The 24,327-nt window shown below is 55.6% G+C and overlaps 9 protein-coding genes across 9 annotated transcripts; 7 read left to right on the plus strand and 2 right to left on the minus strand.

The window, feature by feature from the left end:
• Positions 1-650: 650 nt before the first annotated feature.
• B0I36DRAFT_320604 (putative monooxygenase) lies at positions 651-2,728 on the plus strand. Its single transcript, XM_046153572.1, has 2 exons — positions 651-1,396; positions 1,455-2,728. The coding sequence occupies exons 1-2, from the start codon at positions 1,089-1,091 to the stop codon at positions 2,632-2,634; spliced, it is 1,488 nt and encodes a 495-aa protein (XP_046013857.1). The 5' UTR covers positions 651-1,088; the 3' UTR covers positions 2,635-2,728.
• Positions 2,729-3,059: 331 nt separating this feature from the next.
• On the plus strand, positions 3,060-4,494 carry B0I36DRAFT_104101 (putative zinc-binding alcohol dehydrogenase). The gene is made up of 2 exons (XM_046147759.1): positions 3,060-3,967; positions 4,051-4,494. Exons 1-2 carry the CDS (start codon positions 3,185-3,187, stop codon positions 4,363-4,365), a joined length of 1,098 nt encoding a protein of 365 aa, XP_046013858.1. The 5' UTR covers positions 3,060-3,184; the 3' UTR covers positions 4,366-4,494.
• A 650-nt stretch (positions 4,495-5,144) lies between these two features.
• On the plus strand, positions 5,145-7,641 carry B0I36DRAFT_320606 (uncharacterized protein). Its single transcript, XM_046153573.1, has 3 exons — positions 5,145-5,658; positions 5,736-6,763; positions 6,834-7,641. Exons 1-3 carry the CDS (start codon positions 5,194-5,196, stop codon positions 7,594-7,596), a joined length of 2,256 nt encoding a protein of 751 aa, XP_046013859.1. The 5' UTR covers positions 5,145-5,193; the 3' UTR covers positions 7,597-7,641.
• A 44-nt stretch (positions 7,642-7,685) lies between these two features.
• On the minus strand, positions 7,686-8,951 carry B0I36DRAFT_104118 (uncharacterized protein). Its single transcript, XM_046147760.1, has 3 exons — positions 8,819-8,951; positions 7,988-8,557; positions 7,686-7,948 (listed from the first exon to the last, which is right to left on the minus strand). Exons 2-3 carry the CDS (start codon positions 8,516-8,518, stop codon positions 7,775-7,777), a joined length of 705 nt encoding a protein of 234 aa, XP_046013860.1. The 5' UTR covers positions 8,519-8,557; positions 8,819-8,951; the 3' UTR covers positions 7,686-7,774.
• Positions 8,952-9,443: 492 nt separating this feature from the next.
• B0I36DRAFT_320610 (dihydroxy-acid dehydratase) lies at positions 9,444-11,942 on the plus strand. Its single transcript, XM_046153574.1, has one exon. It carries the CDS (start codon positions 9,694-9,696, stop codon positions 11,473-11,475), a length of 1,782 nt encoding a protein of 593 aa, XP_046013861.1. The 5' UTR covers positions 9,444-9,693; the 3' UTR covers positions 11,476-11,942.
• B0I36DRAFT_320612 (uncharacterized protein) lies at positions 11,943-13,407 on the minus strand. The gene is made up of 2 exons (XM_046153575.1): positions 13,013-13,407; positions 11,943-12,923 (listed from the first exon to the last, which is right to left on the minus strand). Exons 1-2 carry the CDS (start codon positions 13,041-13,043, stop codon positions 11,989-11,991), a joined length of 966 nt encoding a protein of 321 aa, XP_046013862.1. The 5' UTR covers positions 13,044-13,407; the 3' UTR covers positions 11,943-11,988.
• Positions 13,408-13,611: 204 nt separating this feature from the next.
• B0I36DRAFT_287249 (P-loop containing nucleoside triphosphate hydrolase protein) lies at positions 13,612-17,557 on the plus strand. Its single transcript, XM_046151621.1, has 7 exons — positions 13,612-13,883; positions 13,958-14,126; positions 14,193-14,311; positions 14,369-14,603; positions 15,144-15,269; positions 15,348-17,131; positions 17,196-17,557. The coding sequence occupies exons 1-7, from the start codon at positions 13,866-13,868 to the stop codon at positions 17,253-17,255; spliced, it is 2,511 nt and encodes an 836-aa protein (XP_046013863.1). The 5' UTR covers positions 13,612-13,865; the 3' UTR covers positions 17,256-17,557.
• Positions 17,558-17,752: 195 nt separating this feature from the next.
• B0I36DRAFT_104175 (ribonuclease T2-like protein) lies at positions 17,753-19,194 on the plus strand. The gene is made up of 3 exons (XM_046147761.1): positions 17,753-18,228; positions 18,296-18,442; positions 18,592-19,194. Exons 1-3 carry the CDS (start codon positions 17,870-17,872, stop codon positions 19,019-19,021), a joined length of 936 nt encoding a protein of 311 aa, XP_046013864.1. The 5' UTR covers positions 17,753-17,869; the 3' UTR covers positions 19,022-19,194.
• Positions 19,195-21,344: 2,150 nt separating this feature from the next.
• On the plus strand, positions 21,345-23,591 carry B0I36DRAFT_241837 (uncharacterized protein; the record flags this gene model as incomplete). The annotated part of the gene is made up of 2 exons (XM_046149865.1): positions 21,345-22,129; positions 22,196-23,591. The coding sequence occupies 2 exons, from the start codon at positions 21,345-21,347 to the stop codon at positions 23,589-23,591; spliced, it is 2,181 nt and encodes a 726-aa protein (XP_046013865.1).
• Positions 23,592-24,327: the final 736 nt, after the last annotated feature.

Raw genomic sequence — 24,327 nt, forward strand, 5'->3', positions numbered from 1 at the left:
CAACTTTTTGAAGAGCAATCCATGCTGCTGGATGGTATGCTGACGAGGCACGCAGGAGGAAGCCTGTGGGATGTAGGCGAGGGTGCCCAGCTGTGGTTTGGTTTGGTGGTGGGCGTGCTTGTCTCGGCAGGCCGTGATGGCCCCCACGTAGCCGCCGGTGTGGGCAGCCGGTGTGGAAGCTGTGTTGCTGGGCTTGCCGTCTCCCCTCAGCTGAGAGAAGCGTCTCCAAGAAGGCCTGAGAACAGGGCAGGAATCCTCCACCAACATGCAGTGCTCAGTCTGCGCCACTATCACAGACTGCGCGCCAAGAGCCCCCAACGGCATGCTGCCCCGGCGGCCGTTGGCCATTGCCATCGTCTGATTCACACCATGGACGTCAGCTAGCCACCGTCTTCCTCAACTCGCACCCTGTCTCTGCGAGCCACTTTGTCCATTTCGAGGGTGCTGCTCGTCATCAACCCCTGCTCCCTGCGCGCCTCTGCCCATCTGCATTGCCGCGCTGCTGTAACCATGCGCGCTTCGCCAGGCTGTCAAACTTGGCCGTGCAGTGCCGGCAACCTACCACCGTTCGGCGGTCCACTCACACAGCTGAGCACTGGTGGCCAGGCCGCATTTCAGCACAGGCGAGCTGATGCTTCTGGACATCTCGGTTGTCTCATTGCCACATCTGGAGGGATGACTTCAGCAAGGGTTGGCCACACTGTCTCATTGGGCCATTGTTGTTGGTGGCAACGCAAGCATGAGGCATGCTGCGCGTGATCATGCCCAGGCAGCCGAGCAAACAATGGATGGCATGAGCCTACTATGTCGGCCCCGAGAGGAAGTCGGTGGTATCCCTGGATGAGTATGGCTGGTCCCCCGGGGTCTCGAACCAGGACTGTTTGCTACCAAGCGTCACGATAAGAGGACCTTGATCTGCCTTGCGGCTGCTCAGAGAACTCTTCTGTCCCTCGTTGCAGCAGCAAACGATATCCACTGGTTTAAGACATTCGCAGAGCCTGACACGGCACTTGCCCAACGAAGATCAGGAAAACCCCCAGCTTCGACCTGAACCTCCCAAGCTTGACATAAGGAGCGGCTTTTGAACAATGGAAGCACAGAAGAACCCCCCGTTCCGGGTTGTCATTGCCGGAGCCGGCCTCGTGGGCTTGACAGCAGCACACATACTTACCAAGGCCGGTATCGACTTTGTCATTCTTGAAAAGCACAAGACCGTCGTTCCTGCGGTGGGCTCTGTGATGACCATCTGGCCTCAGACCTTTCGGATATTCGAACAACTCGGCTTGAACGACGTCCTCAGTCCACTTCTAGAGACTCTAAACACCAACACCGTCATCTCCGCCGATGATGCCAGCGAGCTTGACGTGTCAAGGTTCCCGGACCTCATTGAGAGGAAGTAAGTGTCCTTGTCAAGTGCAACACATGAATCAATCACTGACTAATTGACTCTCCAGCCATGGCTGGGCAGTCCGCGTGCTAGTTCGCACGAAGTTCATCGAAGCACTATATGACAGCCTACCCCAGGAAGCCAAGGCAAAGGTTCTCCTTGGCAGACATGTCGAGGACGTCGAGATGGACGACACTGGCGTGAAAATGACCTGTCGTGGTGGCTTCGTCGAGCGCGGTGATATGCTCATCGGGGCCGACGGTGTCCGCAGCCAGACTCGGCTCCATATGGAGTCGCTGCGCCAGAACAAGGCACCAAGCGACCTCGCCGACAAGTATCAGAAGCCGTATCTTTCGACTTACCGCGTGCTTGTTGCACAAGTGGACACCCTTCCGGATGTCTCAACCAACATCAAATATGACGGTGTGCGGTATGGGGTGACGACACAGTTCATGTATGGGAAACAAGTCTCCTGCATGGCGGTGTACGAGAAATTGGAGACGCCCACATCAGACCATCACAGATACACGGACGAGGACAAGATGGACATGCTCCGGCGCTGGGGCCATCTCATGGTTCTTCCGGGCTACTCAGTGCGCGACCTCCACGAGAAAAGCAAGACCAACATCGGGCTCTACGACTGCGAAGAGGGTCTGGTGGAGCGGTGGCACCACGGCCGTATTGTGCTGGTGGGTGATGCAGTGCGCAAGCTAGATCCTCACACCGGCCAAGGCTACAATGAAGGCGTGACTGACCTTGTGGTCCTGCTCAACAACGTGCGGAAGATGCTCCTCGCGTCGTCGCAGGGCGTGGAAAGTGCCCCCAGCACGGCCAGACTCGAGGCGGTCTTTGCGAAATACGAGGCGGAGCGGATGAAGCAGATGGGTGCGGTGCTGGAGATTTCAAAGGCGTTTGCAAGGATGGCAGCATGGCTGTCGTGGAAGGACATGGTCATGGCCAAGTATGTGCAGCCATACCTGCCTCTGAACTACCTCAGCATGACATATATCATCGGCCCCATGATTGCTGGGTCTCCAGTACTGGAATGGTTAGAAGAGCGGCGGTTGCCACCTGGAAAGATGGCGTGGAGGCACCACCCCAAGCTGGTAGAGGCACCACCGGGGAAGGAGCCAAGCAAGGAAGCAATGTCGGCCCCTGGCGTGGCAGTATTTACCAAGTGGGCGTGGGCCAAGGGGGCGAGAGCTTTATCTGCTGTGGCAGGTCATCGCTTCCAGTGGCGGTCGTGAGGAATCTGGGCAGAGGAGCTGGCCTGGACTCCAAGTAGCGTAGGTACCTGCCATAGGTAATTAGCATACAGAACGGATCGAAAGTCCCCTGGCGTCGGCGATGCTGGGTCTCAGTTCAGCTGCGCACGTGTTTTATCAACGCCCAGCCGCTTCGGCTGGGGCGTGGCGTGGTGGAAATCGAGTCCCGAGGGATCTCGGCTTGGCAAAGCGGACACACGGCCGTTTGGGGCATGCGGCGTTGCCGCGGCCCAATCAGCTCCAGCACATGGCCAGGTTTGGAGAACTACCCCACACGGAGCCTGCGATTTAGCGCAAGGGAGTTGGGGACCCAGGCGGGGGTGGGGGGGGGGGGCAGCAGCAGCGTTGCACCGAGATCACTGCGACCCCGGCGCAGCTACGCAGTTGATCTTGTCTGCTTCCCAACCCCTTACTCCGGCTTCCCTTCCGTGCAAGCACATCTCTTTTGGCAAAGCATCACGGCCGTCAATTGACAAACCACCTGCTCAGCGACAACAACCTCGCTGTCCTGGGCCGTCCTTGTCCGAGTACCATGGCACAACCGAGGTTCCAGGGCTGGATCGGCCATGACAAGGAGTCGGTCAATGGCAAGCTCGTCTGGGGCGACTTTGAGCCCAAGCGGTGGGAGGAGACCGACATTGACATCAAAATCACACACTGCGGCATGTGCGCCAGCGACCTGCACACTCTTTCCAGCGGGTGGTACAAGTCGCCCTACCCCATCGTCGTTGGCCATGAGATTGTCGGCCGCGTCGTGCGCGTGGGCTCCAAGGCCGTGGGCAACCACAAGGTCGGCGATCGCGTCGGCGTCGGCTGCCTCACAGACTGCTGCATGTCGGTGCAGGACAAGCCCTGTGACCGCTGCGCCGAGGGCCAGGAGAACTACTGCCTCAAGTCGCGCTGGACGTACCCGGGCCCGCACCACAATGGCGACAAGGGCTGGGGCGGCTATGCGACACACCACCGCTGCCCGGGCCGCTTCGCGTTCAAGATCCCAGACGCAATCGGCTCGGCGCAGGCCGCGACGCTCATGTGTGCCGGTATCACCATGTACGCACCCCTCAAACACAACAACATCGGGCCCGGCAAGTCCGTGGGCATCGTAGGCATCGGCGGGCTGGGCCACTACGGCGTCCTGCTCGCCAAGGCCATGGGTGCAGACCGCGTCGTGGCCATCTCCCGCAAGCGCTCAAAGAGGGATGAGGTCCTCGCCCTGGGTGCCGACGACTACATTGCGACAGATGAAGACGAGAAGTGGGACAGGAAATACCGAGGCAAGCTCGATCTCGTCGTTTCCACTATTGCTTCCAGCAAGGTCAGCAGCGCCACCAAACATCATGCATCGTGATCGAGACTTTGCGAAAAGGTGACTGACAAGTGCGCCACGTACATGCATAGGCACCAACCGGGTCATACCTCAAGATGCTCAAGTACAAAGGATCTTTAGTGCAGGTCGGCAATCCAGACGACGGGCAGATCAGCATTCCTCAGGGACTACTTATCGGTCAGAAACTCAGCTTTTCTGGCTCGACGATCGGCTCCGCTGGCGAGATTAGGGAGATGCTCCAACTTGCAGCCGACAAGGGCATCAAGGGCTGGGTGCAGGAGAGGCCAATGAAGGAGGCAAACCAGGCTCTACTTGATATCGAGGCTGGCAAGCCGCGGTATAGATACTGCTTGGTCAATGAGGATGCGAACAAGGCGTCACTTTAGAGGGTCAAGACTAGACGAATACACGGCACTTTTGATTCTTCGTCTTGACCCTCGCGTGCCGGAATCACGCGAGCTATTGCCAGGCTACGTGAGCAGGCGTGAGCGGTTCGTGCGATATGACTATTTTTGTCTGAGGCTGTACTGGTACGAGCAAAGGCACATGTGCCCAGCCCTCATTGGTGCAACACAAGCAAGGACGTGGATGCCTCGGCCGCTCCAGCTGCTGTCTGAAGAACGTGCAACACGAAAACATCTGGCATGACTTGGGTTGGACAAAGACCACGAACAGGCCCCGACTTCACTGCTCCACTCTACGCTGTCCGAGACATCGCTGGCATAGCAATACTGCAATCATGCCCCCCCCCCCCGAAAACAGTCCAAACAAAGCCGATGTCGCGTAGGGTGAGTACCGGGTTTCGGTCATCACAACGACTGTCCGGCCTGGCATTATGGCATTATACTCCGTACCCAATAAACGATCGTCGACTGTAGCCACCCGTGTCTCGTTACAGATTTAAATTGCCATCCCGCAGGAAATGGGGTCCTTGGCAGGGTCCAGGGTCCCCTCCACCAACCACACTGCACTGTCTGCCCACGGGTGTTGCATTGAATGCTTCCCCGATCCTAGTACCGCTCGCCGCCATAAATAATACTACGTTCTCTGCTAAACTTCATGCGGTGCAAAAAGGCACAATGACAACAATAATACTGCCGCGGTAGCGGCGTCCACGCATCCTTCTCCTTCACATTTTCCTCGGCCCTTCGATCGTGTCGAAGTTCGTGAATCTTGGCAAGCATCTCTTCTGCTCGTTTTCTTGGACCGAAACAATGCGAGTCGCTCGTGTAAGGTGGCTGGTCGGTGTCGCGGTGGTTGCCGCCCTGGTCAACGGACAGAGCCCTGAAATCGAACTGCCCATTCTCGCTCGCTCAGAAGAAGTCGAATCGGACTGGACTACCGTGGCGTACGGCCGCAATGTGCCACTGCTCGTTGGCAACGACGGCGGATCAGCATCAGGGGGTTTCCGCGTCTACGGCCTCAACGACAGCAACCTGCTAGCCGAAGTCAAGCATGTGACGCCTGGGCGGACTAAGCTTGTAACTGTCGCCCATGGCGTGGGTGGCAAAGACCTCATCCTTACTATTGCACAAACCGACTCATACTTCCGCATCTACGATGCTTTGACAGTGGAGCCTCTTGGGCAGCCAGGCACGTTGACTCTTGGCGACTGGGCTGCTCTGTGCACTTGGAAGAGCCGCTCTAGTGGGGAGACCTATGTGTATCTCTTTGGAAAGGTAATGCCCTATCTGTGGTAGATTGGGATCGTCTCTGTTCCGAACTATTGTGGCTTACCAACATCGCACAACCCTAGGGTCAAGCCAAGCAGTTCCTCTTGCGAGCCGTGGATGTTTCCTACGAGCTCATAGAAGTCCAAACCTTTGACGTTCCTGTTGAGGCGTCAGCCTGTGCCGTCTCCTTGGATACGAAGACGGTATATTTCAGCAACGATGACAGCCCGGCCGTCTTGTCCTTTGCCACAGCGGAGTCCACCACCACGCCTATCATCTCTACGCTGGGCGAGGCCGATGATGAAGTGACAGGTCTGGCTGCCTACATTGGCAATGGATCTGACTATTTGTTGATCGCTGTTAAGGACGCCGTGGCCATATACGACACGTCGTTCAAGCTGTTCGGCACCTTGAAGATGACTGGGAACGACGATATCGAGGTTCGGGGCCTCAGCATCTATCAGGGTGCAACTGCCAGCTTCCCAGCTGGAGCGCTGACATTTGCCGTGAAAAGCGACTCTGGCGCTGGGTTTGCTGCCTCCTCTCTTGAGATGGCCTTCGATAAGCTTAAACTCGAGGTCAACACCGCTTACGACCCTCACAAGTCTCCTAGCAGCCCTTACTCTCCAGTCTGTGACGAGTGCAACAAGAGCGGTTTCTGCGTTGGCGGCGGCAGGGGAGTCGGTGCTCCAAGCTGTGAGTGCTTCGCGGGCTTCATGGGCAGCAAATGTCAGGACTTTACATGCACGGACGATTGCTCTGGCCACGGTACCTGCGTAGGCGCGAACAGTTGCGAGTGTGAGACCGGCTGGGGAGGTCTGCATTGTGCCTTCAAGATCGTGACGGCCAGCATTGAGACTGACGCCAATGGTGGTGACGGTGACGATCCAGCGATATGGATCTCTCCCGTCGACCGTGCCGAGTCGAGAGTCGTGACGACAACCAAGTCGGAGGAAGGCGCGGGCCTCGCGGTTTTCGACCTGAGCGGCCATCTCCTGCAGACGATGCCTGGTGGACAGCCAAACAATGTTGACATCATCTACGGTTTCGTGGCTGGCGACCGCACCATTGATCTGGCTTATGCAGCCTGCCGATCCGATAATACTTTGTGGTAAGTCGAGACCGTCCTTGCCGAATCGGACATCAAATGTTTTAGCATCCATGCTTACATGCAGACACAGCCTCTGGGAAATGTCCGAGAGTGGGCAGCTCAAAGAGATCGCTGGTGGTTCACAGCCCACCAAGGAGGACTACAAGGTATACGGCAGCTGTGTTTACCGCTCGGAGTTGACCGGCAAACAGTACCTCTTCGTCAACGCCAAGACAGCCGAGTATCTCCAATTCGAGCTCACGTGGGCCGACAGCGCTCTGAGGACGACGCTCGTGCGAAGCTTCACCGGCGGCAGGTGGGGCCAAGTCGAAGGATGCGTGGCAGACAACGCAAACGGGTGGGTTATCATTGGCGAGGAGCCATATGGGCTCTGGCGGTACGGCGCCGAGCCTGAGGATGACCCCAGCCAGCGTGTCCTGATTGACAGCATCGAAGGCGGCATGTACGCTGATGTCGAGGGCGTCACGTTGGTCGAGGGCGCGACAAAGGAGGACGGCTTCATTATTGTCAGCCAGCAGGGCGTGAGTGCATACAACGTCTACCGCCGCGCTCCTCCGCACCAGTTTGTGGAGACTTTCACAATCGCCGAGAACAAGAGTCTTGGGATCGATGCTGTGACTAACACGGATGGTCTGACCGCGGTTGGAGGCGGGCTTGGGCAGGCTTTCCCAAGCGGGCTGGTGGTTGTGCATGACGATGCTAATCAGCTACCGGATGGCACCACTTCTAACGAAGCCAGCTACAAGTTCATTAGCCTCGCAGATGTTTTGTCTGGTCCACTGCTGACTGAGCTTGACGTCAACTGGGACCCAAGGGCAACTTTCAAGACCTAACTTCTTGTAGCTGGGTCGGGGTTTCTCAGTGTCAATTTCGGACTCACGTGTACATACTTTCCTGGCTGGGGATAATGCAAGTCTCGTTCGCTACGTACTGTACAGAAATACAACATGCCCACTGCTTGGGAATGATCATGGGCCAGACTACGGTAGGTCGTGTCTGGAAATGAACTATTTATGCCTTGCTCGAGGACCCCAGAACATCGAAAGGTGTGTTTCCGTCCGAGCTCTTTTTCTGCCTTGGTGCAGTCGACTCAGTTATGCCCACGCTTGCCCGCAGTGCAAAATTGTCCTCGGCCAGTCGTCCCGGATCAGCCTTGGTACCGAACTGGGAGAAACTCGCGTTTCTGTTCTTGTCCTCGGTCGCAATGGACTCGTCCTCCTTGATATTCTTGCCATGAGGGCCCTCGTGAGGATTGCGGTTGGTGCCAAGGACATTGTAGATATAAGTCGGGGCAGGATCTGCGTGGCTGTGGCTTTCTTTCGAGCCCTTGGTCTTGCTGCCTGTGCCAGTGTGGTCGTGGGCAGCATGCTGCTTGCCGCCTGATTTATTCTTGTCCTCGTGGCCGCTGCTGCCTAGGCCTTTGTGGTTGCCCTTGTTGTCCTTGTGCTTGTCGTTGTGGTGTCCATCGCCAACACTGCCGCTGGTAGATTCACTACCGGCACCGTGACGAGCCGAGTGAGATTTGTGGTGTGGGTGGGAGCCGGACTCGTGGTGCGATTGCGACCCAGATCCGAAATTCTCCTTGCCCTGGTGCGAGATTTGTTCCGCAGACACATCATTCGCCTCCGCGAAAGCGCGAGACTCTGCAGCCAGGGAGTCTGGAGCTATAGCCCCGGGGCCCTCTTTGGTCACGGGGGCGGCGGCGCCGAGGTCAACCTTTTGGCCGTGGGTTGGGTTTCTGGTGGAAGGTGCCATGATTGCAGGTGGGAATTACTATTTTGGAAAGTTGCGTGACTAGTTCTTGGTGTGAGAAATACGAAGAACATTGCCTTGTCACTGACAAATGGCTGATGAGTGTTTATATAGTCTTCCTGTTGAGATGAAATCAATGGCTTTGAGGGGCCCCGAGGGCGAGCATAACACCACGCAAACTCAAATCTCATGACGGCAACTCGTTCAGCACTAAGCTCTGTCTAGGCTTCGTCAAGGTTGACGCCCCGCGCTAAGAATGGTACACTCAGTTGGAAGCAAGTTTGTACCACTTATAATGCCTACCTCATTGTGCAGTAGTCTCTTTGTCATTTGCTTCCCATCGCGCCGATACACGAAATAGGTGACATCATGGCGGCACGTCAGCAAGCTCTCGCGCGATTCGAAAATGCTGTCATGTGACGCACTCAATACGCTGAATCTCTTCAACGTACGCAAGTTTTGGCGAGAACTGATCGGGTACCATGGTGGCGACGGCCTGGGCGAGAGTCTTTTGGCTGTGATTTCTGTCGAGTCTTTGCCGAGTTGGGAACAAACCCAAGACATCAAGTCTTGCGAGGCTACAGCGCGTGGACCGGGTCTCCAATGTTCTAGTCAACACCTGAAGTGTGGGGGAGGTCAGTTACTTTATGCATCAGCAACCACAGACAGACACTTAAGAGTGCCCCGGAGTTGTGCTGTGCAACCAGGGCTGGCCTTTCAATCTCGACTTCTCTACAGGCACGTGGCCCACAAAAGCGCTTGTGCCGTGCTGTTCTGCAGCCAATAGCGACGCTGCTCAAGGTCAGGACAAGGCCAGAGAAGCTCAGGCGCGGGGCAGGGAAGCAGGGGTGCCTGCTCACGTCGAGCTGCAGGTCCGGTCCCGGGGCGACAGTCCACGAAAAATAATTGAATGCTCGCCAGCTTGGTCCACTCGCACCGACGTCGCTTGTTCGACTCATGGACAACACTAACTGCTGCCAGCCATCTCCATGTCCTCGGTCGTGATCCTGGCATAATCAGCATCTCGATTGATCAATATTCTGCCTTTCAGGAAAACATTGATCCTTGACGCAATGGCGCTCTACAGTCTGCTCCGCGCCAGAGCTCCGGCGGCCTTTGCAAGGTCGGCTTCGGGTCACCATGCGTATGTCATACCCTCAAGCTTCCCGATGTGATAGATGGCCACGAGAACTGACCGACAAGCACATTGTGGCGGGTATAGGCGCCTCTTTTCCGCAACGTCTGTTGTTCGCCAGTCCTCAGACGTGTCCGAGCTGAACAAGGTGTCGCGCCACATTACACAGCCCAAGGCCCAGGGCGCCTCCCAAGCCATGCTCTACGCGACCGGTCTCAACGATGCCGACCTCGCCAAGCCTCAAGTTGGCATCTCGTCCGTCTGGTGGGAGGGCAACCCGTGCAACATGCACCTGCTCGATCTCTCCAAGATCGTCAAGGACTCGGTTGCCCGTGCCGGCCTAATCCCATACCGCTTCAACACCATTGGTGTCTCCGACGGTATCTCTATGGGCACGACTGGCATGCGCTATTCCCTTCAAAGCCGCGAGATCATTGCCGACAGCATCGAGACAGTCATGGAGGGTCAGTGGTACGACGCCAACATCTCCCTCCCCGGCTGCGACAAGAACATGCCCGGTGTCCTCATTGCACAGGCTCGTGTCAACCGTCCCAGCATCATGGTGTACGGAGGAACAATTCAGCCGGGCTGCACCAAGGCTGGCGAGTCCATCGACATCGTTAGTGCCTTCCAGGCTTACGGTCAGTACATCTCGGGCGAGATCACTGAGGAGCAGCGCTACGACATCATCCGCAACGCCTGCCCTGGTGGTGGTGCATGTGGAGGCATGTACACGGCCAACACCATGGCCACCGCTATCGAGACCCTCGGTATGACCCTTCCTGGCAGTAGCAGCAGTCCCGCCGAGGACCCCGCCAAGAAGCTTGAGTGCGAGAATGTCGGCGAGGCCATCAAGAACCTCATGAAGGAAGGCATTCGTCCTAGCGACATCCTCACTAGACAAGCTTTTGAGAACGCCATGATTGTCGTCAGCATTCTTGGAGGCAGCACCAATGCCGTCCTTCACCTTATCGCCATGGCCGATGCCATTGGTATAAAGCTCACCGTCGACGACTTCCAAGCTGTCTCGGACCGCACCCCTCTGCTTGCTGACCTCAAGCCCTCTGGCAAGTATGTCATGGCCGACATTCACAAGCTGGGTGGAACTCCTGCCTTGCTGAAATTCCTGCTCCAGGAGGGAGTACTCGATGGGTCCGGTATTACCGCAACTGGCAAGACCATGAAGCAGAACGCGGAGGCGGCGCCATCCTTCCCCTTGGACCAGAAGATAATCCGGCCCTTCTCGGATCCCATCAAGCCTACTGGACACATTCAGATCCTCCGTGGTGATCTGGCGCCTGGTGGCTCCGTTGGCAAAATCACAGGCAAGGAAGGCCTCGTATTTGAGGGCAAGGCTCGCTGCTTTGACCAGGAGGATGACTTCATTCAGGCTCTGGAACGTGGCGAGATCAAAAAGGGAGAGAAGACTGTGGTTATTATTCGATACGAAGGTCCCAAGGGGGGTCCTGGCATGCCCGAGATGCTCAAGCCCTCCTCGGCCATCATGGGTGCCGGTCTGGGTAATGACGTTGCCTTGCTCACCGATGGTCGTTTCTCTGGTGGCAGTCATGGCTTCCTGATCGGCCACATCACCCCAGAGGCTCGCGTCGGCGGCCCTATTGGGCTTGTGGAGGATGGCGACATAATCACCGTTGACGCGCAGAATCTTGTCATCAACACAAACGTCAGTACTGAAGAAATGGAGAGGAGGAAGAAGGCCTGGTCGCCACCATCACCGAGATATGCGCGGGGTACGTTGACCAAGTATGCCACCCTTGTCAGCGATGCTAGCTCGGGTTGTGTCACCACAAACACCATGATATAAGCATGAGCTGGGGGTGTCCCTTTTGTAGCTGGACATTTAGATTGTAAAATCTAATGTTGCCTACCCGCCTCTCCGAGGCGGGACGGTTGACAGCCGGCGTTTGACGTCTTGCGAGCAGTAATGACATATTTGTTTGATCTACATGGGTGGCCATGGCTTCCGCATATTCGTTCGGGTCGTGCTGTGAGATGACTTCTATATTCCTTGGGTTCGAACCACAACTTGGGGAAGTTCTTGGCTAGGCTTCTCCGCCAGGCGAACCCTTCAGGTTTCTGCTTGTACAGCGAGCGCCATCAAGAACAAAGAACTGAACATCGCTCAGCAGCCGCCTTTGTCCTCTTTGCTATCACAATCAACAAATGGTAGACCGTATTATTCTTGCAGAACCAGGGATATCACGAGAATGGGTGCTGAAATGAGGTTTTGCAAATGAGTGGTGATCATGCTGTTACTTGTTGACTCTAAGTGAGCATACTGGCAAGCCGTCCCTTCTTTGTCAATTTCTCTTTTGCCTCACCGAGACTTCTTCGTCCACGCATCCACGAAAGCGACCTTGTCGCGCAGGGTGAGCCCCACGCGCTTATTCCTCGCGAGACGGGCCAACGTCTCGCCAACGTGGTCCATGACGCGCTTCTCCTCAGGAGTCAGGTCTCTTGACTCTCCGTCGACGCCTTTCTCCATAGCACCATTCACCAGTCCATTGACAGCAGCTGCCGTGTTGGTCGTGCCCTCGGCAATCCTGACTCGAATACAATGTGTAGGCCGGCTGAGCAGATTCCACAGAAATGCCATATAGGCGCCAGGTACTGGGGTTGTGATGTCAGGGGGCGTATATCGCAGGCTGATGGGGAAGAGCTTGGCATCAGCTGGCGCTGAGAGCAGTGACGGGGACAGCGGAAGTATGCCCTTCCCGTTGGTTGTGCTCATCTCGGGAAACACGGCGATGACTCGATCAGGGTTCTGTTCGACAAGAGCCCGCAGTGTTGTCAGTCCGGCGGGCGTCGGAGGCGCAAGGACAGGCCCTTGGAGGGCAAGCATGACTGCCCGCCATAGACTAATGCGCTGCACTTTTTGCGTGTCCGGATACGAGATTGTGAAGATGGGGTCGAATATCGCAGCGAGGTATATGGGGTCGATAGGCGACGTGAACTGAGATGCGATGATGGAGCGGGGATGCGGGAAGCGTGAGGGCGGCTGTTGCGACAAGGAGCCACGTTTTACGTTGTCGAGCTGGAGGTCAACCCACCACACGCCGGGAATGGCAAGCAGCCCCCAGAGCAGCAGCTTGCGAGCCGCGAGGGGGAGAGGCAGCTGGGCGAGAAGCAGGAAGTAGATGGCGACGCATGTGAGGAAGAGCGGAAGGCGGAAGACAAAGATGACCCCGCGAAATATGTTGTAGATGGCCGATGTGGGTGTCGTCGTAGGGATGAAAGGCGATATGCCAGATCCTGCACGTGGCCGCTCATTTTCAGTCAGCCAACACGCTCAAGACGGCGACAAGGCAAGCTGTAAGAAGGAGTGCAGAGGGCGAACAAACCGCGGTCACGGAACTGGCTGTACTTCTCCATGGCTCGGTGCAGTCAGGAAAGGGTCCCCTCGGTGGGCGTGGAGAGGTGAAGAGTAATGACGATTTTGGAGTTGGATACCCGAATGGCGTAGTGGGGGGATTGAGCACAGCTAGCCAGTCTTATAGTGGAGTGGCAGATATGTTGCTTAGCCCTTCCTGGCTGCGACAGAGGGCTTGGAGGTGATTAGAGTCTGACGATTTATTACGGGTGAGGTGCTGGCGATTACTGGTGGGGAAATCTGCTCAGCTCATAACGTGGTCTTTTTGAAGTAATCAACCATGATAACAGGACGAGGTGCAGCCATTTGCAGCGCACGATCGATAAGGGTGCAAGCGACGGGTTGTTCGGACCCATTTGACATGTGAAGAGAGAGGAGGCGAGTGACACGGACGGTCGGCGGCGGAGCCCTCCTGCCGCATTATTCCATTTATGCATGCTGCACAAAGACCTTATTTTCCACAATTCGTTGCCGGGTCAACTCCTAACTTCTGGGACCCCCTCCACAACTAGTTTACCCCTGGTTGTTTATCGATGCCTCCACCTAAACATGCACTCTTAGCCGGCCTGGCGCTGAACTACCTCAAAGAGATGTGTCAGTCCGCGCGACGTTACCCACCTTATCGTGAAGGAGCGCCATCCGTTCCTTGAACGCCAGATTTCCATGTCTTAGCCGTCAAGACCTGACTGCTCCCAGCATCAACGATACCGACATCGACCCTCCTTACGCGAAGGCGTGCACAATCACCCACTACCTGTCTGCGCCATCACCTTCCTCAGATCGTCGTCATACAACTAGGACTGGCATATCGGAGCCCCGACGTCATGGACGCTGACGGAGTGGTACGTTTGATGGCGCATCCTTATGACGAATGGAGGTTATTCCAATGTACTGACACGGTGACTTTCACTCACAGACAATGCGTCGGACTGGCCTTCCCCAGCCTCGTCCTGTGTCTCGGCACCAGTTCTCGGCCTCAACCTCGCACGCCTCTTTGGCTTTACACGAGATTTCAGACTCTCAGTCAAACGCCCGATCGCATATTGCTCAACCATCATTCGGTACCAAACGAATCTTACAACCAGGTGCGGGCTTTTGACCCTCGCGCTTGACTACTGTGGCTTGACTGACCTTGCATATACGATTGCTAGCCGTCCAACCTGAAGCGAAGCGCCAGACTCTGGCAGAAAGAGCAGGTCACCCTCCTCGCCCACTAGGCGCTTCACTCCAAGCCTCCCGCTCGGTAAGGGCAGTTGCACTGAAGGATGTGGTAAGTCGGCGAGCAGTCCTCGCTTTGACAGTGTAACTGACACATTGTGGCACAAAGGGCAAAACAACAAGTGGGATGAACTCGTTCTCCAGCCTCCCAACATCTCGTGCCATCCCAACCACAAACTACTCGTCGAGCACCAGCATCTACGGCGCCAGCTCGGCCCGACCACCTTCCCGATCGCAGCACGCGCGATCTCGATCCAACACAAGGACGTTACAGATTGTTCCAAGCTCGCGCCCTACAACCTCCATGGGAACTCGGGAACGGGAAGAACCCAATAGCCGAAATGGTATGCCGCTAGTCTCACGATTCTCTACCTCTACCTCTACCACTAGTGTCTACACGCGTTCATCGCAGCATAACCACTCTACACAAAGACCGCTTGCACAAGAATGCCAGAATCTTTGCCGAATAGAGGACGAGAGTTTTCTCTGTGACAAGCTTGCATCAACGAGCCTTGAAAGCTTAGAACAAACTTCGGAGAAGAGTCAAGTGACTTCCGAGGCTAAGATTAGTGTCTGCTCGTCTCCTCGGCCGCCCTCCCCGGTACCAAAGTGGTTGCGCTCGCAACCATATTCACTTGTCCCAACAAGCAAAGCATTGTCTGCATCTACTGCAAGCTTTAAGCATCGCACGGCAGAGCGCGCAGAGTTGCGTGTAGTCGAAGAAGATGCGCAAGCGGTGCCAATGACGCCGGGTCGCATCCTATCACGCAGAAAATGGAATAGCTTCGAGAACACTACCAAAGCAACCATTCGCTCCATAGCGACCCCGTCGCCGAGCAAGGCGCCATTTCTAACGAAGTCTTCTAACACTATTGGGTTCATAGCCACCGATATCGATGAAAAGCTGGGCAAACTCGACAGTGACTTTGCCAGAATGAAAGAATTCATGGATTCTTCAGCTGTCGACAAAGACCGGCTTGTTGAGGAACTTGATCTCGCAAAGAGGAGAGGTACGCCACCATGTCGAATGACAATTGACACGCTGATCCTTCGCCGCTTGCAAGAATGCTGATGATAATTCGCCATAGCTGTCCAACTTGAGGCCAAGAAGGTCGAACTGCAAGACGACCTGGATGAAGCGAGGCGGGACTTCAAGAACGCCAGCCGCGAGGTTCAGTTCTTGACGGAGGACATCGAAAAGTTGAAGCAGAAGCATCAGGACGATTACGATCATATCCGCAGACGATTCGACCGGGAACTGGAAGAAGAGCGAAGACAACTCGAGGCCGAACGAGAAAAGCACAACGACCTCTTGCAGCAATTTGAAGAAAAATGCGGCCGAGACGCAGAGGCCCAAAAAGAGCAACTCGAAAGGGAGATACTCGAGCAAAGAGCCCGCGTCACATCCCTGCGCCATGAGAAAGACCTCGAAGTCCAAAAGCTCAATTTGCATGTACAGCAACGCGAAATGCAGCTCAAGAAAGCCGAGGAGGACCTTGCCAGGGCCCTCGATCAAGTCAGCGACCACGAGCGCTCCATAGCGAGGCTGTCGGCCAAAATAGAACAACTTGAGGAGAATGCCAAAAGCCTTCAAGAAGCCTACGGATCGAGCGAGAACCGCAAAGACCATCAGATCAGCGATTTGAGCCGGCAATTACAAGAGCTTACCCGGCGTGCTGAGGCAGCCGAGCGTGCTGCAGAGGAAGAAAAACGGGCCGCCAAGAAATTAATAGAAGCTTCAAACGAAGACTTCGAGCGGATGAAAATACAGGTCAAGGACAAATTGCTGCGCGAGGAAGAGAAGCGCCACAAGCTCTTTGAGCAAGTGCAGGACCTCAAGGGCAACATTCGCGTCATGTGCCGTATTCGCCCTGCCGGTTCGTCTCCGGATCTCCTCGATTTCGACTACTTCGAAAGCGAGTATGACGAGGACAAGTACGGAGGCCTCGTCGTGCCCACGGAAAGAGAGAATGCACTAGAAGAAGGCAAGAAGGTGATCAGCAAATCACAGCCGTTCAACTTCGAGCGCATCTTTGACCCGGCCTGCACCAACCAGGATGTGTTTGAAGAGATTAGTCAACTCGTTCAGTCTGTCATGGATGGGAAGAAGGTCTGCATTTTCTGCTACGGCCAGACCGGGTCTGGCAAGACGTATACAATGAGCAATCAGAAGCCAAAGCTCGATGGCACGTCTGACCACGGCATCATTCCTCGCGCCAAGGAGATGATCTTCGACGAAGTCTCGCGAATGAGGGACTTGGGCTGGGAGTATTCTCTCGAGGGTAGTTATCTCGAAGTCTATAAGAACAAGCTCTACGACCTCGTGACTCCACGGAGCGGCGAACCCAAGCCTTTGCAGATTATTCGGACTTCGGATGAGTTGGAGATCAGGGACCACGAGTTCGTTGGGCTGAACTCGGAAGACGATCTGGACTACCTGGTTCAGCAAGCCGAAGCGAATCGCCACACAGCAGAGACAAACATGAACCGTGCTTCGTCGCGGTCGCACTCTGTGCTGGTCATTAAGGTGCACGGCAGGAAGACGATGCCAGACGGGAAGGTCAAAGTTCGTCAGGGCACACTCAACTTGATCGACCTGGCTGGCTCAGAGAGCATTGGTCGATCTGGCGCGACCGGCGATGTGGCCGAGGAGGGACGGCAGATCAATATGTCGTTAACCCACCTTGGAACCGTGCTGAAGAAGCTGGGGGAAGGCACCAAGAAGGAATCAGTCGACTTCAGCAGCTTTACGCTCACACAGTTGCTGAAGCCTTCGTTGGGTGAAAAGTGCAGGACACTGATGTTCTGTATGGTGAGCCCGCTGAAGGAAAATGCCAAAGAAACGATCAACAGTCTCAAGTTCGCCGAGAATGTATGTTACCCCGCAAACCCCCTCCTGCACCTGTCGACACGGTTACTGACAAATGGTTCTTCAGGCTCAAAAAGTGAAGCAGAGCAACGCCGCCAAGGCAAACGGCACAAAAAAGCCTAGGTGATGATGAACCAGGTCGCTTGTAGCACTTTTCAAACGAGACAACGGTAGTGGCGTGGTTCTTGTCACCTGTGTGCGATGCTTGTCGAATTGGCGTATTCTGTGTTTGGCCTGGAGTTGGTATATTGACAAGGCATGAGCCTCCACGACGGTCAGATTGGCAGGCGTTTTGGTGTTTCTGCCCTTCTGAGATGGTACTTATACAAAGACGCGGGACATTCGGGTTTTTGTCAGCGTAAATGCTACGTAGCAATTCAAAAAAGTGAACAATTCACCAAAGTATAATAGTCTGCAGATCCGATACTGTTTCAATCAGCTGTTGCAATGCGTGTGTGTGATGATGTGTACAAACTCACAGTCGAGGTCATTATCAAGTTTGCATAAGTGCAGGCAACCATCTTGGTCGTCTGACTAGCCTGGTCAGCTGGACACACATCCAGCGCCTAGAGACACGCGGTTGCTGAGCTCAGCCTCCTGCCCCTGAACTACTAACTGGGGACCCGGCCACTTGCAACTGCAACCAGCTTGAGAGACTTAGCGTAGGCTCAGGTACAGTTTGTTGCGACCAACCACATTGTCTTCTACCACCTCTTCTCTCCTTATCACCGGCCATAAATCATGGCACCGTCCCTACGCTCTATCCTGTCCTACGCAGGCCACCTCGTCTCCCAGATTCCTATTTCACTAGAAGGGTTTACAGCAGGCGGCTTGGGCCATTCCTCTGCACCTCATGGCAGCAACTCGGCAGCCGCCGCCGGAGCTCCCAGCCCCCTGGCTCCCATGACGTCGCACTACTCTTCGCCGCTGACCGGCGCACCATCGTGTCCGATTGATGGGCCGACGAGCTGCAACAACGCGACGGAGGCCGGCTCATGCTGCTTCGTTTACCCAGGCGGCAGGCTGTTGCTCACTCAGTTCTGGGATCAGAAGCTGCACGTTGGTGGTGCAGAGGAGGACTGGACTGTTCACGGCCTCTGGTAAGGACTGCCCATCCAATGGAGCCGTATGCCACAACGCGAGCGTGGCGTAACGAGGACTGACTAGTCGCGATATCAGGCCCGATCTATGTGATGGCTCATATGACCAGTTCTGTGGCATGGCGCCGGCATTCAACAATATCACGGCCACGCTGGAACAACATGGCCAGGGCGATCTTGTCGAGTGGATGCATAGATATTGGGTCGCCAACTAGTGAGTTCATCCTCGCATATACCCTAGGGCGGTAGGACATGGCATGTTATCTGCGGCGTTGATGAGCCGTGTTAATGCCTCCACGCCGTCACAAGCTCAAGATGCGGAAAGGCGAACCATGGCAAGCTGACTGGAAACGTTCCGCGCAGCGGCACTAATGACCACCTCTGGGCGCACGAGTATAACAAGCACGGCACATGCATCAACACACTCGCACCAAGCTGCTATGGCGACGGCTACGCGGCGGGTGTCGAGGTCGTCGACTACTTCACGCGCGCAGCGGCTCTATTTCGCATGCTCGACACGTACCGAGCATTGGAGCGCGTTGGCATCGTGCCCGATTACAAGAAGACATATTCGCTATCTGAGCTGCAGGCGACGCTCGAGGCGTTTAGTGGCGGGCGAGTGATTCTACGGTGTACTGGCAGGCACCACAATGTCCTCCACGAGGCGTGGTATGTCTACTTCATCAAGGGCAGCCTGCAGAGTGGCGAGTTTGTCCCGGCCAAGGACAGCTTCAAGGGCGACCATGGCAACTGTGCTGCGCAGGTCAGATACTTGCCCAAGCGCAAGAGATGAAGCCTGGTCAAGCCTCTTTTTTTCTGACGGCATTTTCTTGCAATGCTGGCCCTCTGTCACTGGATCCACCAAGTGGGTGTAATAGTTCTTTGTGTCAACGCGATCGTTAGTTATAGAGCTTGAACATACCGTCTTATGAGAGTTGCCGTGGTTGGATATAATGTATTCGAACGCTCAAGGACGAATGGAACTCTGCATCCATTCCTCTACGAACTCCGGCAACCACGACAGCATGCAGCTAAGCGAGCTCTGAAACCGGGGTCCTTCATTTTACCAAACGCCTGTAACAAGACTCACGTTCTCATTAATGCGATTGTGACACAGTGGAGCTACGGAAATTGGGAGTCATGCTGTGAGAACAGCTGCGACCCGAAGCGCGGATTCGCCTCGAGCCTCCTGAGCGAATCTGGAGGTGCTGGTGGCAGATGGGCCAAGCTGCCATTCGAGCTGGAGCATTCGGGCCGACCAGGGCGGTGGCTTGCTGGAGCGCGAGGATTGTGTGGAGGAGGCTTGCTGGCTGCAGGTGCTAGCCAAGGGGGCCACCCTCACCAGTTGGAGTTGAGAAAATCCGGGGGAGGAGCACCTGGAGTAGGCCGGATGGTTTGCCCGGGCGGCCCAAATGGCCATGTGACAATCAGATTTGCCATTTGACAGCATGGAAGAACATCTGGGGGCCGGGCGCTTCTGGCAACCACGAAGCCTCGTGTGGGCACTTCATGTAGCGAGCAGCGAGCAATGAGCATTCGAGCAGCAAAGGGCAGCGCACAAACTCTATTCCGCCATCTGTCGCTGGGGACTTGCCAGTCCAGTCAACGACGCAAACAGTCAAGACGAGACGAGAGGCGCGTTCCAGTTGGGGCAGGCGACACAAAGCATGCGGCAAGGCCTGGGGCGTTGGCTTGTGGCCGGCATAGTTAGGAGGCAGTACCTTCCCACCACGGCAAGCCACAGCCACGGATCGACGGCCACGCCCCCCGCCGGTTTCCCCAACCCGCCATCGAAGCTGCACAGAAAACTTCTCTCGCTCTCGCCCTCGCCCACGGCGGCGGGGACGACCCATCATGGACGCTTTTGTCTTGTCAGTGTGCTGGCTAGAGTGCGCGCCTGCGCCCGCACTGTGCGCAGCCCAAGCGTCAAGGTATCTATTCTAGGCGACAGTGCCATGCATGGATGAACAGCACGATGAATGAAGCTCCAGAATGAAGCTCCAGAGGATGGCGAGACTGCGAAACGACGCAGCCAGGGGCCCCATCGCATGTTTGCATGCACGTGTTGTGTCGTGCACAGAGGGGGCCACCGAGGCCAAGGCTCGACACGCTGCGTTTCCGGCGCATGTCGTGATTCGTCCGGCGTTGCCTAGTAAGAGCCGTTGGCCGAGCATGGACCAGCAGGATGCTCGTGCCGTGGCGTCGTGTGCCCAATGAGCGGCCGCACAGCCCACACTCTGCAGGGTAGCACCAGCCGCAGCCATTCCGCACTTCCGGCTAGCCCAGCAAAATCCTCGCCGCGAGCCTGCAGGCTGACTGTGCGACGCTAGCCTGCCCGACTGTGCCCGCCTCGCCTCGCCCGCAATCCCGCAGTCCTCTCCTCCCCCAAGCTTGCCAGCCGGCCCAGCCCAGGCTCGCTCGCTCGCACCCACTCTCCCATTTCTCCTTCCCAATCCACTCCGTCTCTCCGCCACGACGCCCTTTCGTGCTTTCCCAACACAACCCTGGTGCCATCCCTCCTTTCCTCGAACCGCCCTCACCATAGCCAGCGCCGCCTCTTGTGACGACCCGACACCTTTGCAGTCCTCTCTCTAGCCGCCGTCCACTGGCTGAGACGGGTCCGGTCCGAGGCTCTCGTCTGGTCACCTTTCATCGTCACCATTGCGGCCAACGCCTGCCTCAAACTCGGACAAAACATCAACAAGCACTAGACTCGACACGCAGGTTCCTGTTCACTCTTGCTCACTCCCGCGTACCTGCGCATCCTCCACCGATCATTCATCCTGCCAGATTCAGTACCAAGCTCCATCCTCCGCCCAGCTCCATTACGCTTTTACTCTTCGATGAAAACACCCTTTCTGTCTCTGCCTTGACGACGGGCCGATTAAGAACCCCCGGTGGCCTGCCCAGCTTGATACAACCCTGCCACATCCAGCTTCCCCGCAGGCCACACTGCCGATATCGACTGTCTCATATTCAATAATTGTCACGCGTACCCGCTCCACGCTGCTTCGTCTCTCGACAACACCACCCTTCCCGACGCATCTACATTCTACCGGCATTGCTGGGCGCCAATAGACTGCCGGACTGCCTACAGCGAACAGCACACTATCGATATGTCGACCACGGCCGTCAAGCGGGCGTGCGATGCCTGCCATCGCCGCAAAGTGAAGTGCGACGGCATCAACCCCTGTCGTAACTGTGACTCTGCACAGCTCACCTGTACATACAACGCGATACCGCAAAAGAAGGGACCAAAGGGCTCAAGGGCCAAGGTCATTAGCGAACTGCGCGAAACCCAGCGCCAAACAAGCCTGTCCGCCAAGATCCACAACCGACTCAATGGCATAGACAGCACGACTCCGCCGAACCCTGGGTACGGTCCAACCCCTGGTATGCTCTCGAGCGAGCTTGTCAAGGAGTCGATCGAATTCTACTTCACCAACATGTACTCGATCATGCCGATTCTCGACCGCCCTTCCATTGAACCATTGGCCATGTTTCCAGAGCAGAACGTCGACGCGTATTGTCTGTTCACGTCCATGTCTGCATTCATGATGTTGCAGCCAGGGATGAGCATGCCTGGACTCGACCCCATGCTGGAGCATGTACCTGGTTCAAGCATTGTCGCTTCAACACTACTCATGGAAGAAACGCTTCGTGTCCGCAAGACCCAGGATTTCGCCGGCACTCCCAGTTTCGACAGCCTCTGCACCAGCTTCTTCCTCTATTGCTCGAACTATGCTCTTGAGCTTCACGACAAAGCATGGTTCTATCTCCGCGAAGCTGCCACCATGGCCCATATCGCAGGCATGAGCAAAGAAGAGACGTATGCATCGTTGAGCAGTGTCGAATCGTCACGACGTCGCCGTCTTTACTGGCTATTATTCATCGCGGAGAGGTAAGTCTTGTGTCTAGTGCAAAGATGCTCGGTACCAGAAACTAACCATGTCCTCTTGTTATGTAGGGCTTACGCACTCAAGTTCGACCGTCCTGTGTCCCTTCCTGCCTCTATCCACCTACCAACCATGACCGATGATCCAACAGACCCATTGGCACATCAGCTGAACCCTTTTGTTCTGCTTGCCAGCCTGTTTCGTCCATTTGACGAAGCTCTCATCTCGTCATGGAACAAAACTCGCGGAGAGTACACGCCGTCGTACCTGAGTGCTGTGCAGAAACAATTCGCGAGCCTGATGCCACCATATATGAATGGACAAGAGGCTCAGCTCTCCGAGCTCCGCACGAACCAGCAGTGGCTCAAGACTGTCGCCTGGCGACTGAGTCTGCCCAGCGGTTGTGTGCCGCAGAGTGAGGACGGTTCTGCATATCACCACTCTATCGACATGTCTCGCGACCTCGTATCACTCAACTCACAACTATCACCCCAGAACACCGAGTCTGCTGGTGGACCATTTGTTTCCAAGCTCTTCAACATTTCTTGCGATCTCACGGATGTGCTCTCGATGCAGCCCTCCTCAGGAAGCATATTTGGCAATGGGCCTCGTGAACAACTGAATCCTCTTCTACAACTTTTGTCGACTTTGCGCAGTGGCGAGCATCACTTCTTACCTCTCCTACTCCACAAGACGCACGAGATCCTTCCTCGACTGGTTGATCCATCACTCCAGCGGGCTCCGGACAACGCGTGTAACATGAATATGAATATCGATATCTTCGATGGCTTCGGCAACGCCGGCATGGCACAAGCCCCTATGATGACGGATTTCAAGTCGGAGCCTTTCACGCCAGCTCAGGTACCACGCATGGAAGAAATGGTTCCTGATTCGTCGAGCTCGAACGGCACCGCGGACATGAAGTCCCCATTTCCCATGGTCAGCTCGCCATCCATACTGTCTCCGGGCGGCATGGAATATCCACACATGGGCGATTACAACGCCATCAATGACATGATGAGCCCAATGGGGCAGAACCCGTCAGCATCACTTCACCAGCAAAATGGCTTGAGTTCGCAGCACACTCATTCTCAACAACAATTACCGCAGCACCAGCATGTTCACCAACACCATGGTTTGACCCAGCAAGGAATGTCTCAATCTGCGAGCATACCGACCCATGTGCAGTCTAGCCAGACTCAGGCTCCTGGTATAAGTCAGCAGCAACAAAACGTGTCGCCAAATCAGGCCTATGGACATCTCAACCAGAACATGATGAGTCAGGGCTTTGGCCGTCAGCCTGCGCAGAGGACGAACAGCTACATGGTGCATCAGGCACCGCACCTGTCGAGAAATCTAAGCGACTATCACCAAATACAACACGGGAACACGGAGAATGTACCCATGAACGCCATGGGTATGTCCTCAATGGCTTCGGCTGAGCTGGACTTCAGCAATCTCCGGTAAAGTAATACTGGATGAAGACCGTCGCCATGTGTCCTCCCAGTGTGCGCGATCGTTGCCTTTCGAGGTTGGTGGGATAAGGATGCGCCAGCGGGTGCTGGGTTTGCATTTTCTTCTGGTATATATAAATTCTTGTTTTGTGGTGCCATTGTACATGTGCAACTTCACAAGCTCACTTATTCCTAAGGCGTTGTTGTATGGCATAATGTTTTCTACATGGGACAAGGGCGTCACGCTTTCTTTTGTTTAGTTGACGCGATGTGCGCGGTATATAGATTCACTGGATTATTACGGGACGGCAATACGAATCAAAAGGACGCTCGTCCCGAGCAGCCTTTGTCGTTGCCATATGAGTCTGCAGTCTCAATATACATGCACATATATCATACCATGCTAATGGGTTATGCGCTTCCACACTACATGGACTGTAAAGCGAGTCGCTTCGGGCGTTACCTTGTGTTGGACTATTTTCATCTGCTTGTGCTTCAATGTGGCGGTTGAGTCTTGATGGCTTCGCGCGCTAGCTCGACATCTAGACATTATCGACCGTGTAATGGTGAACGTCAATATATCGGCGTTCATTAAAGAGTCCTCTCTTTCCTGCCCAGCGGCAGGCCTCTATCTGTAGCTATCTATTGAAGCCAGCATGTATATGGTATACGTGTTGGGTGTCGCTTGCGGGTACTATTCTGAGCACATGTTCCTCTAATTCGCCAATGCAATTTAATACCAAGTCCGT

This window comes from Microdochium trichocladiopsis (assembly GCF_020744255.1).
Source record: "Microdochium trichocladiopsis strain MPI-CAGE-CH-0230 chromosome Unknown B0I36scaffold_4, whole genome shotgun sequence".
Classification (NCBI taxonomy): domain Eukaryota; kingdom Fungi; phylum Ascomycota; class Sordariomycetes; order Xylariales; family Microdochiaceae; genus Microdochium; species Microdochium trichocladiopsis.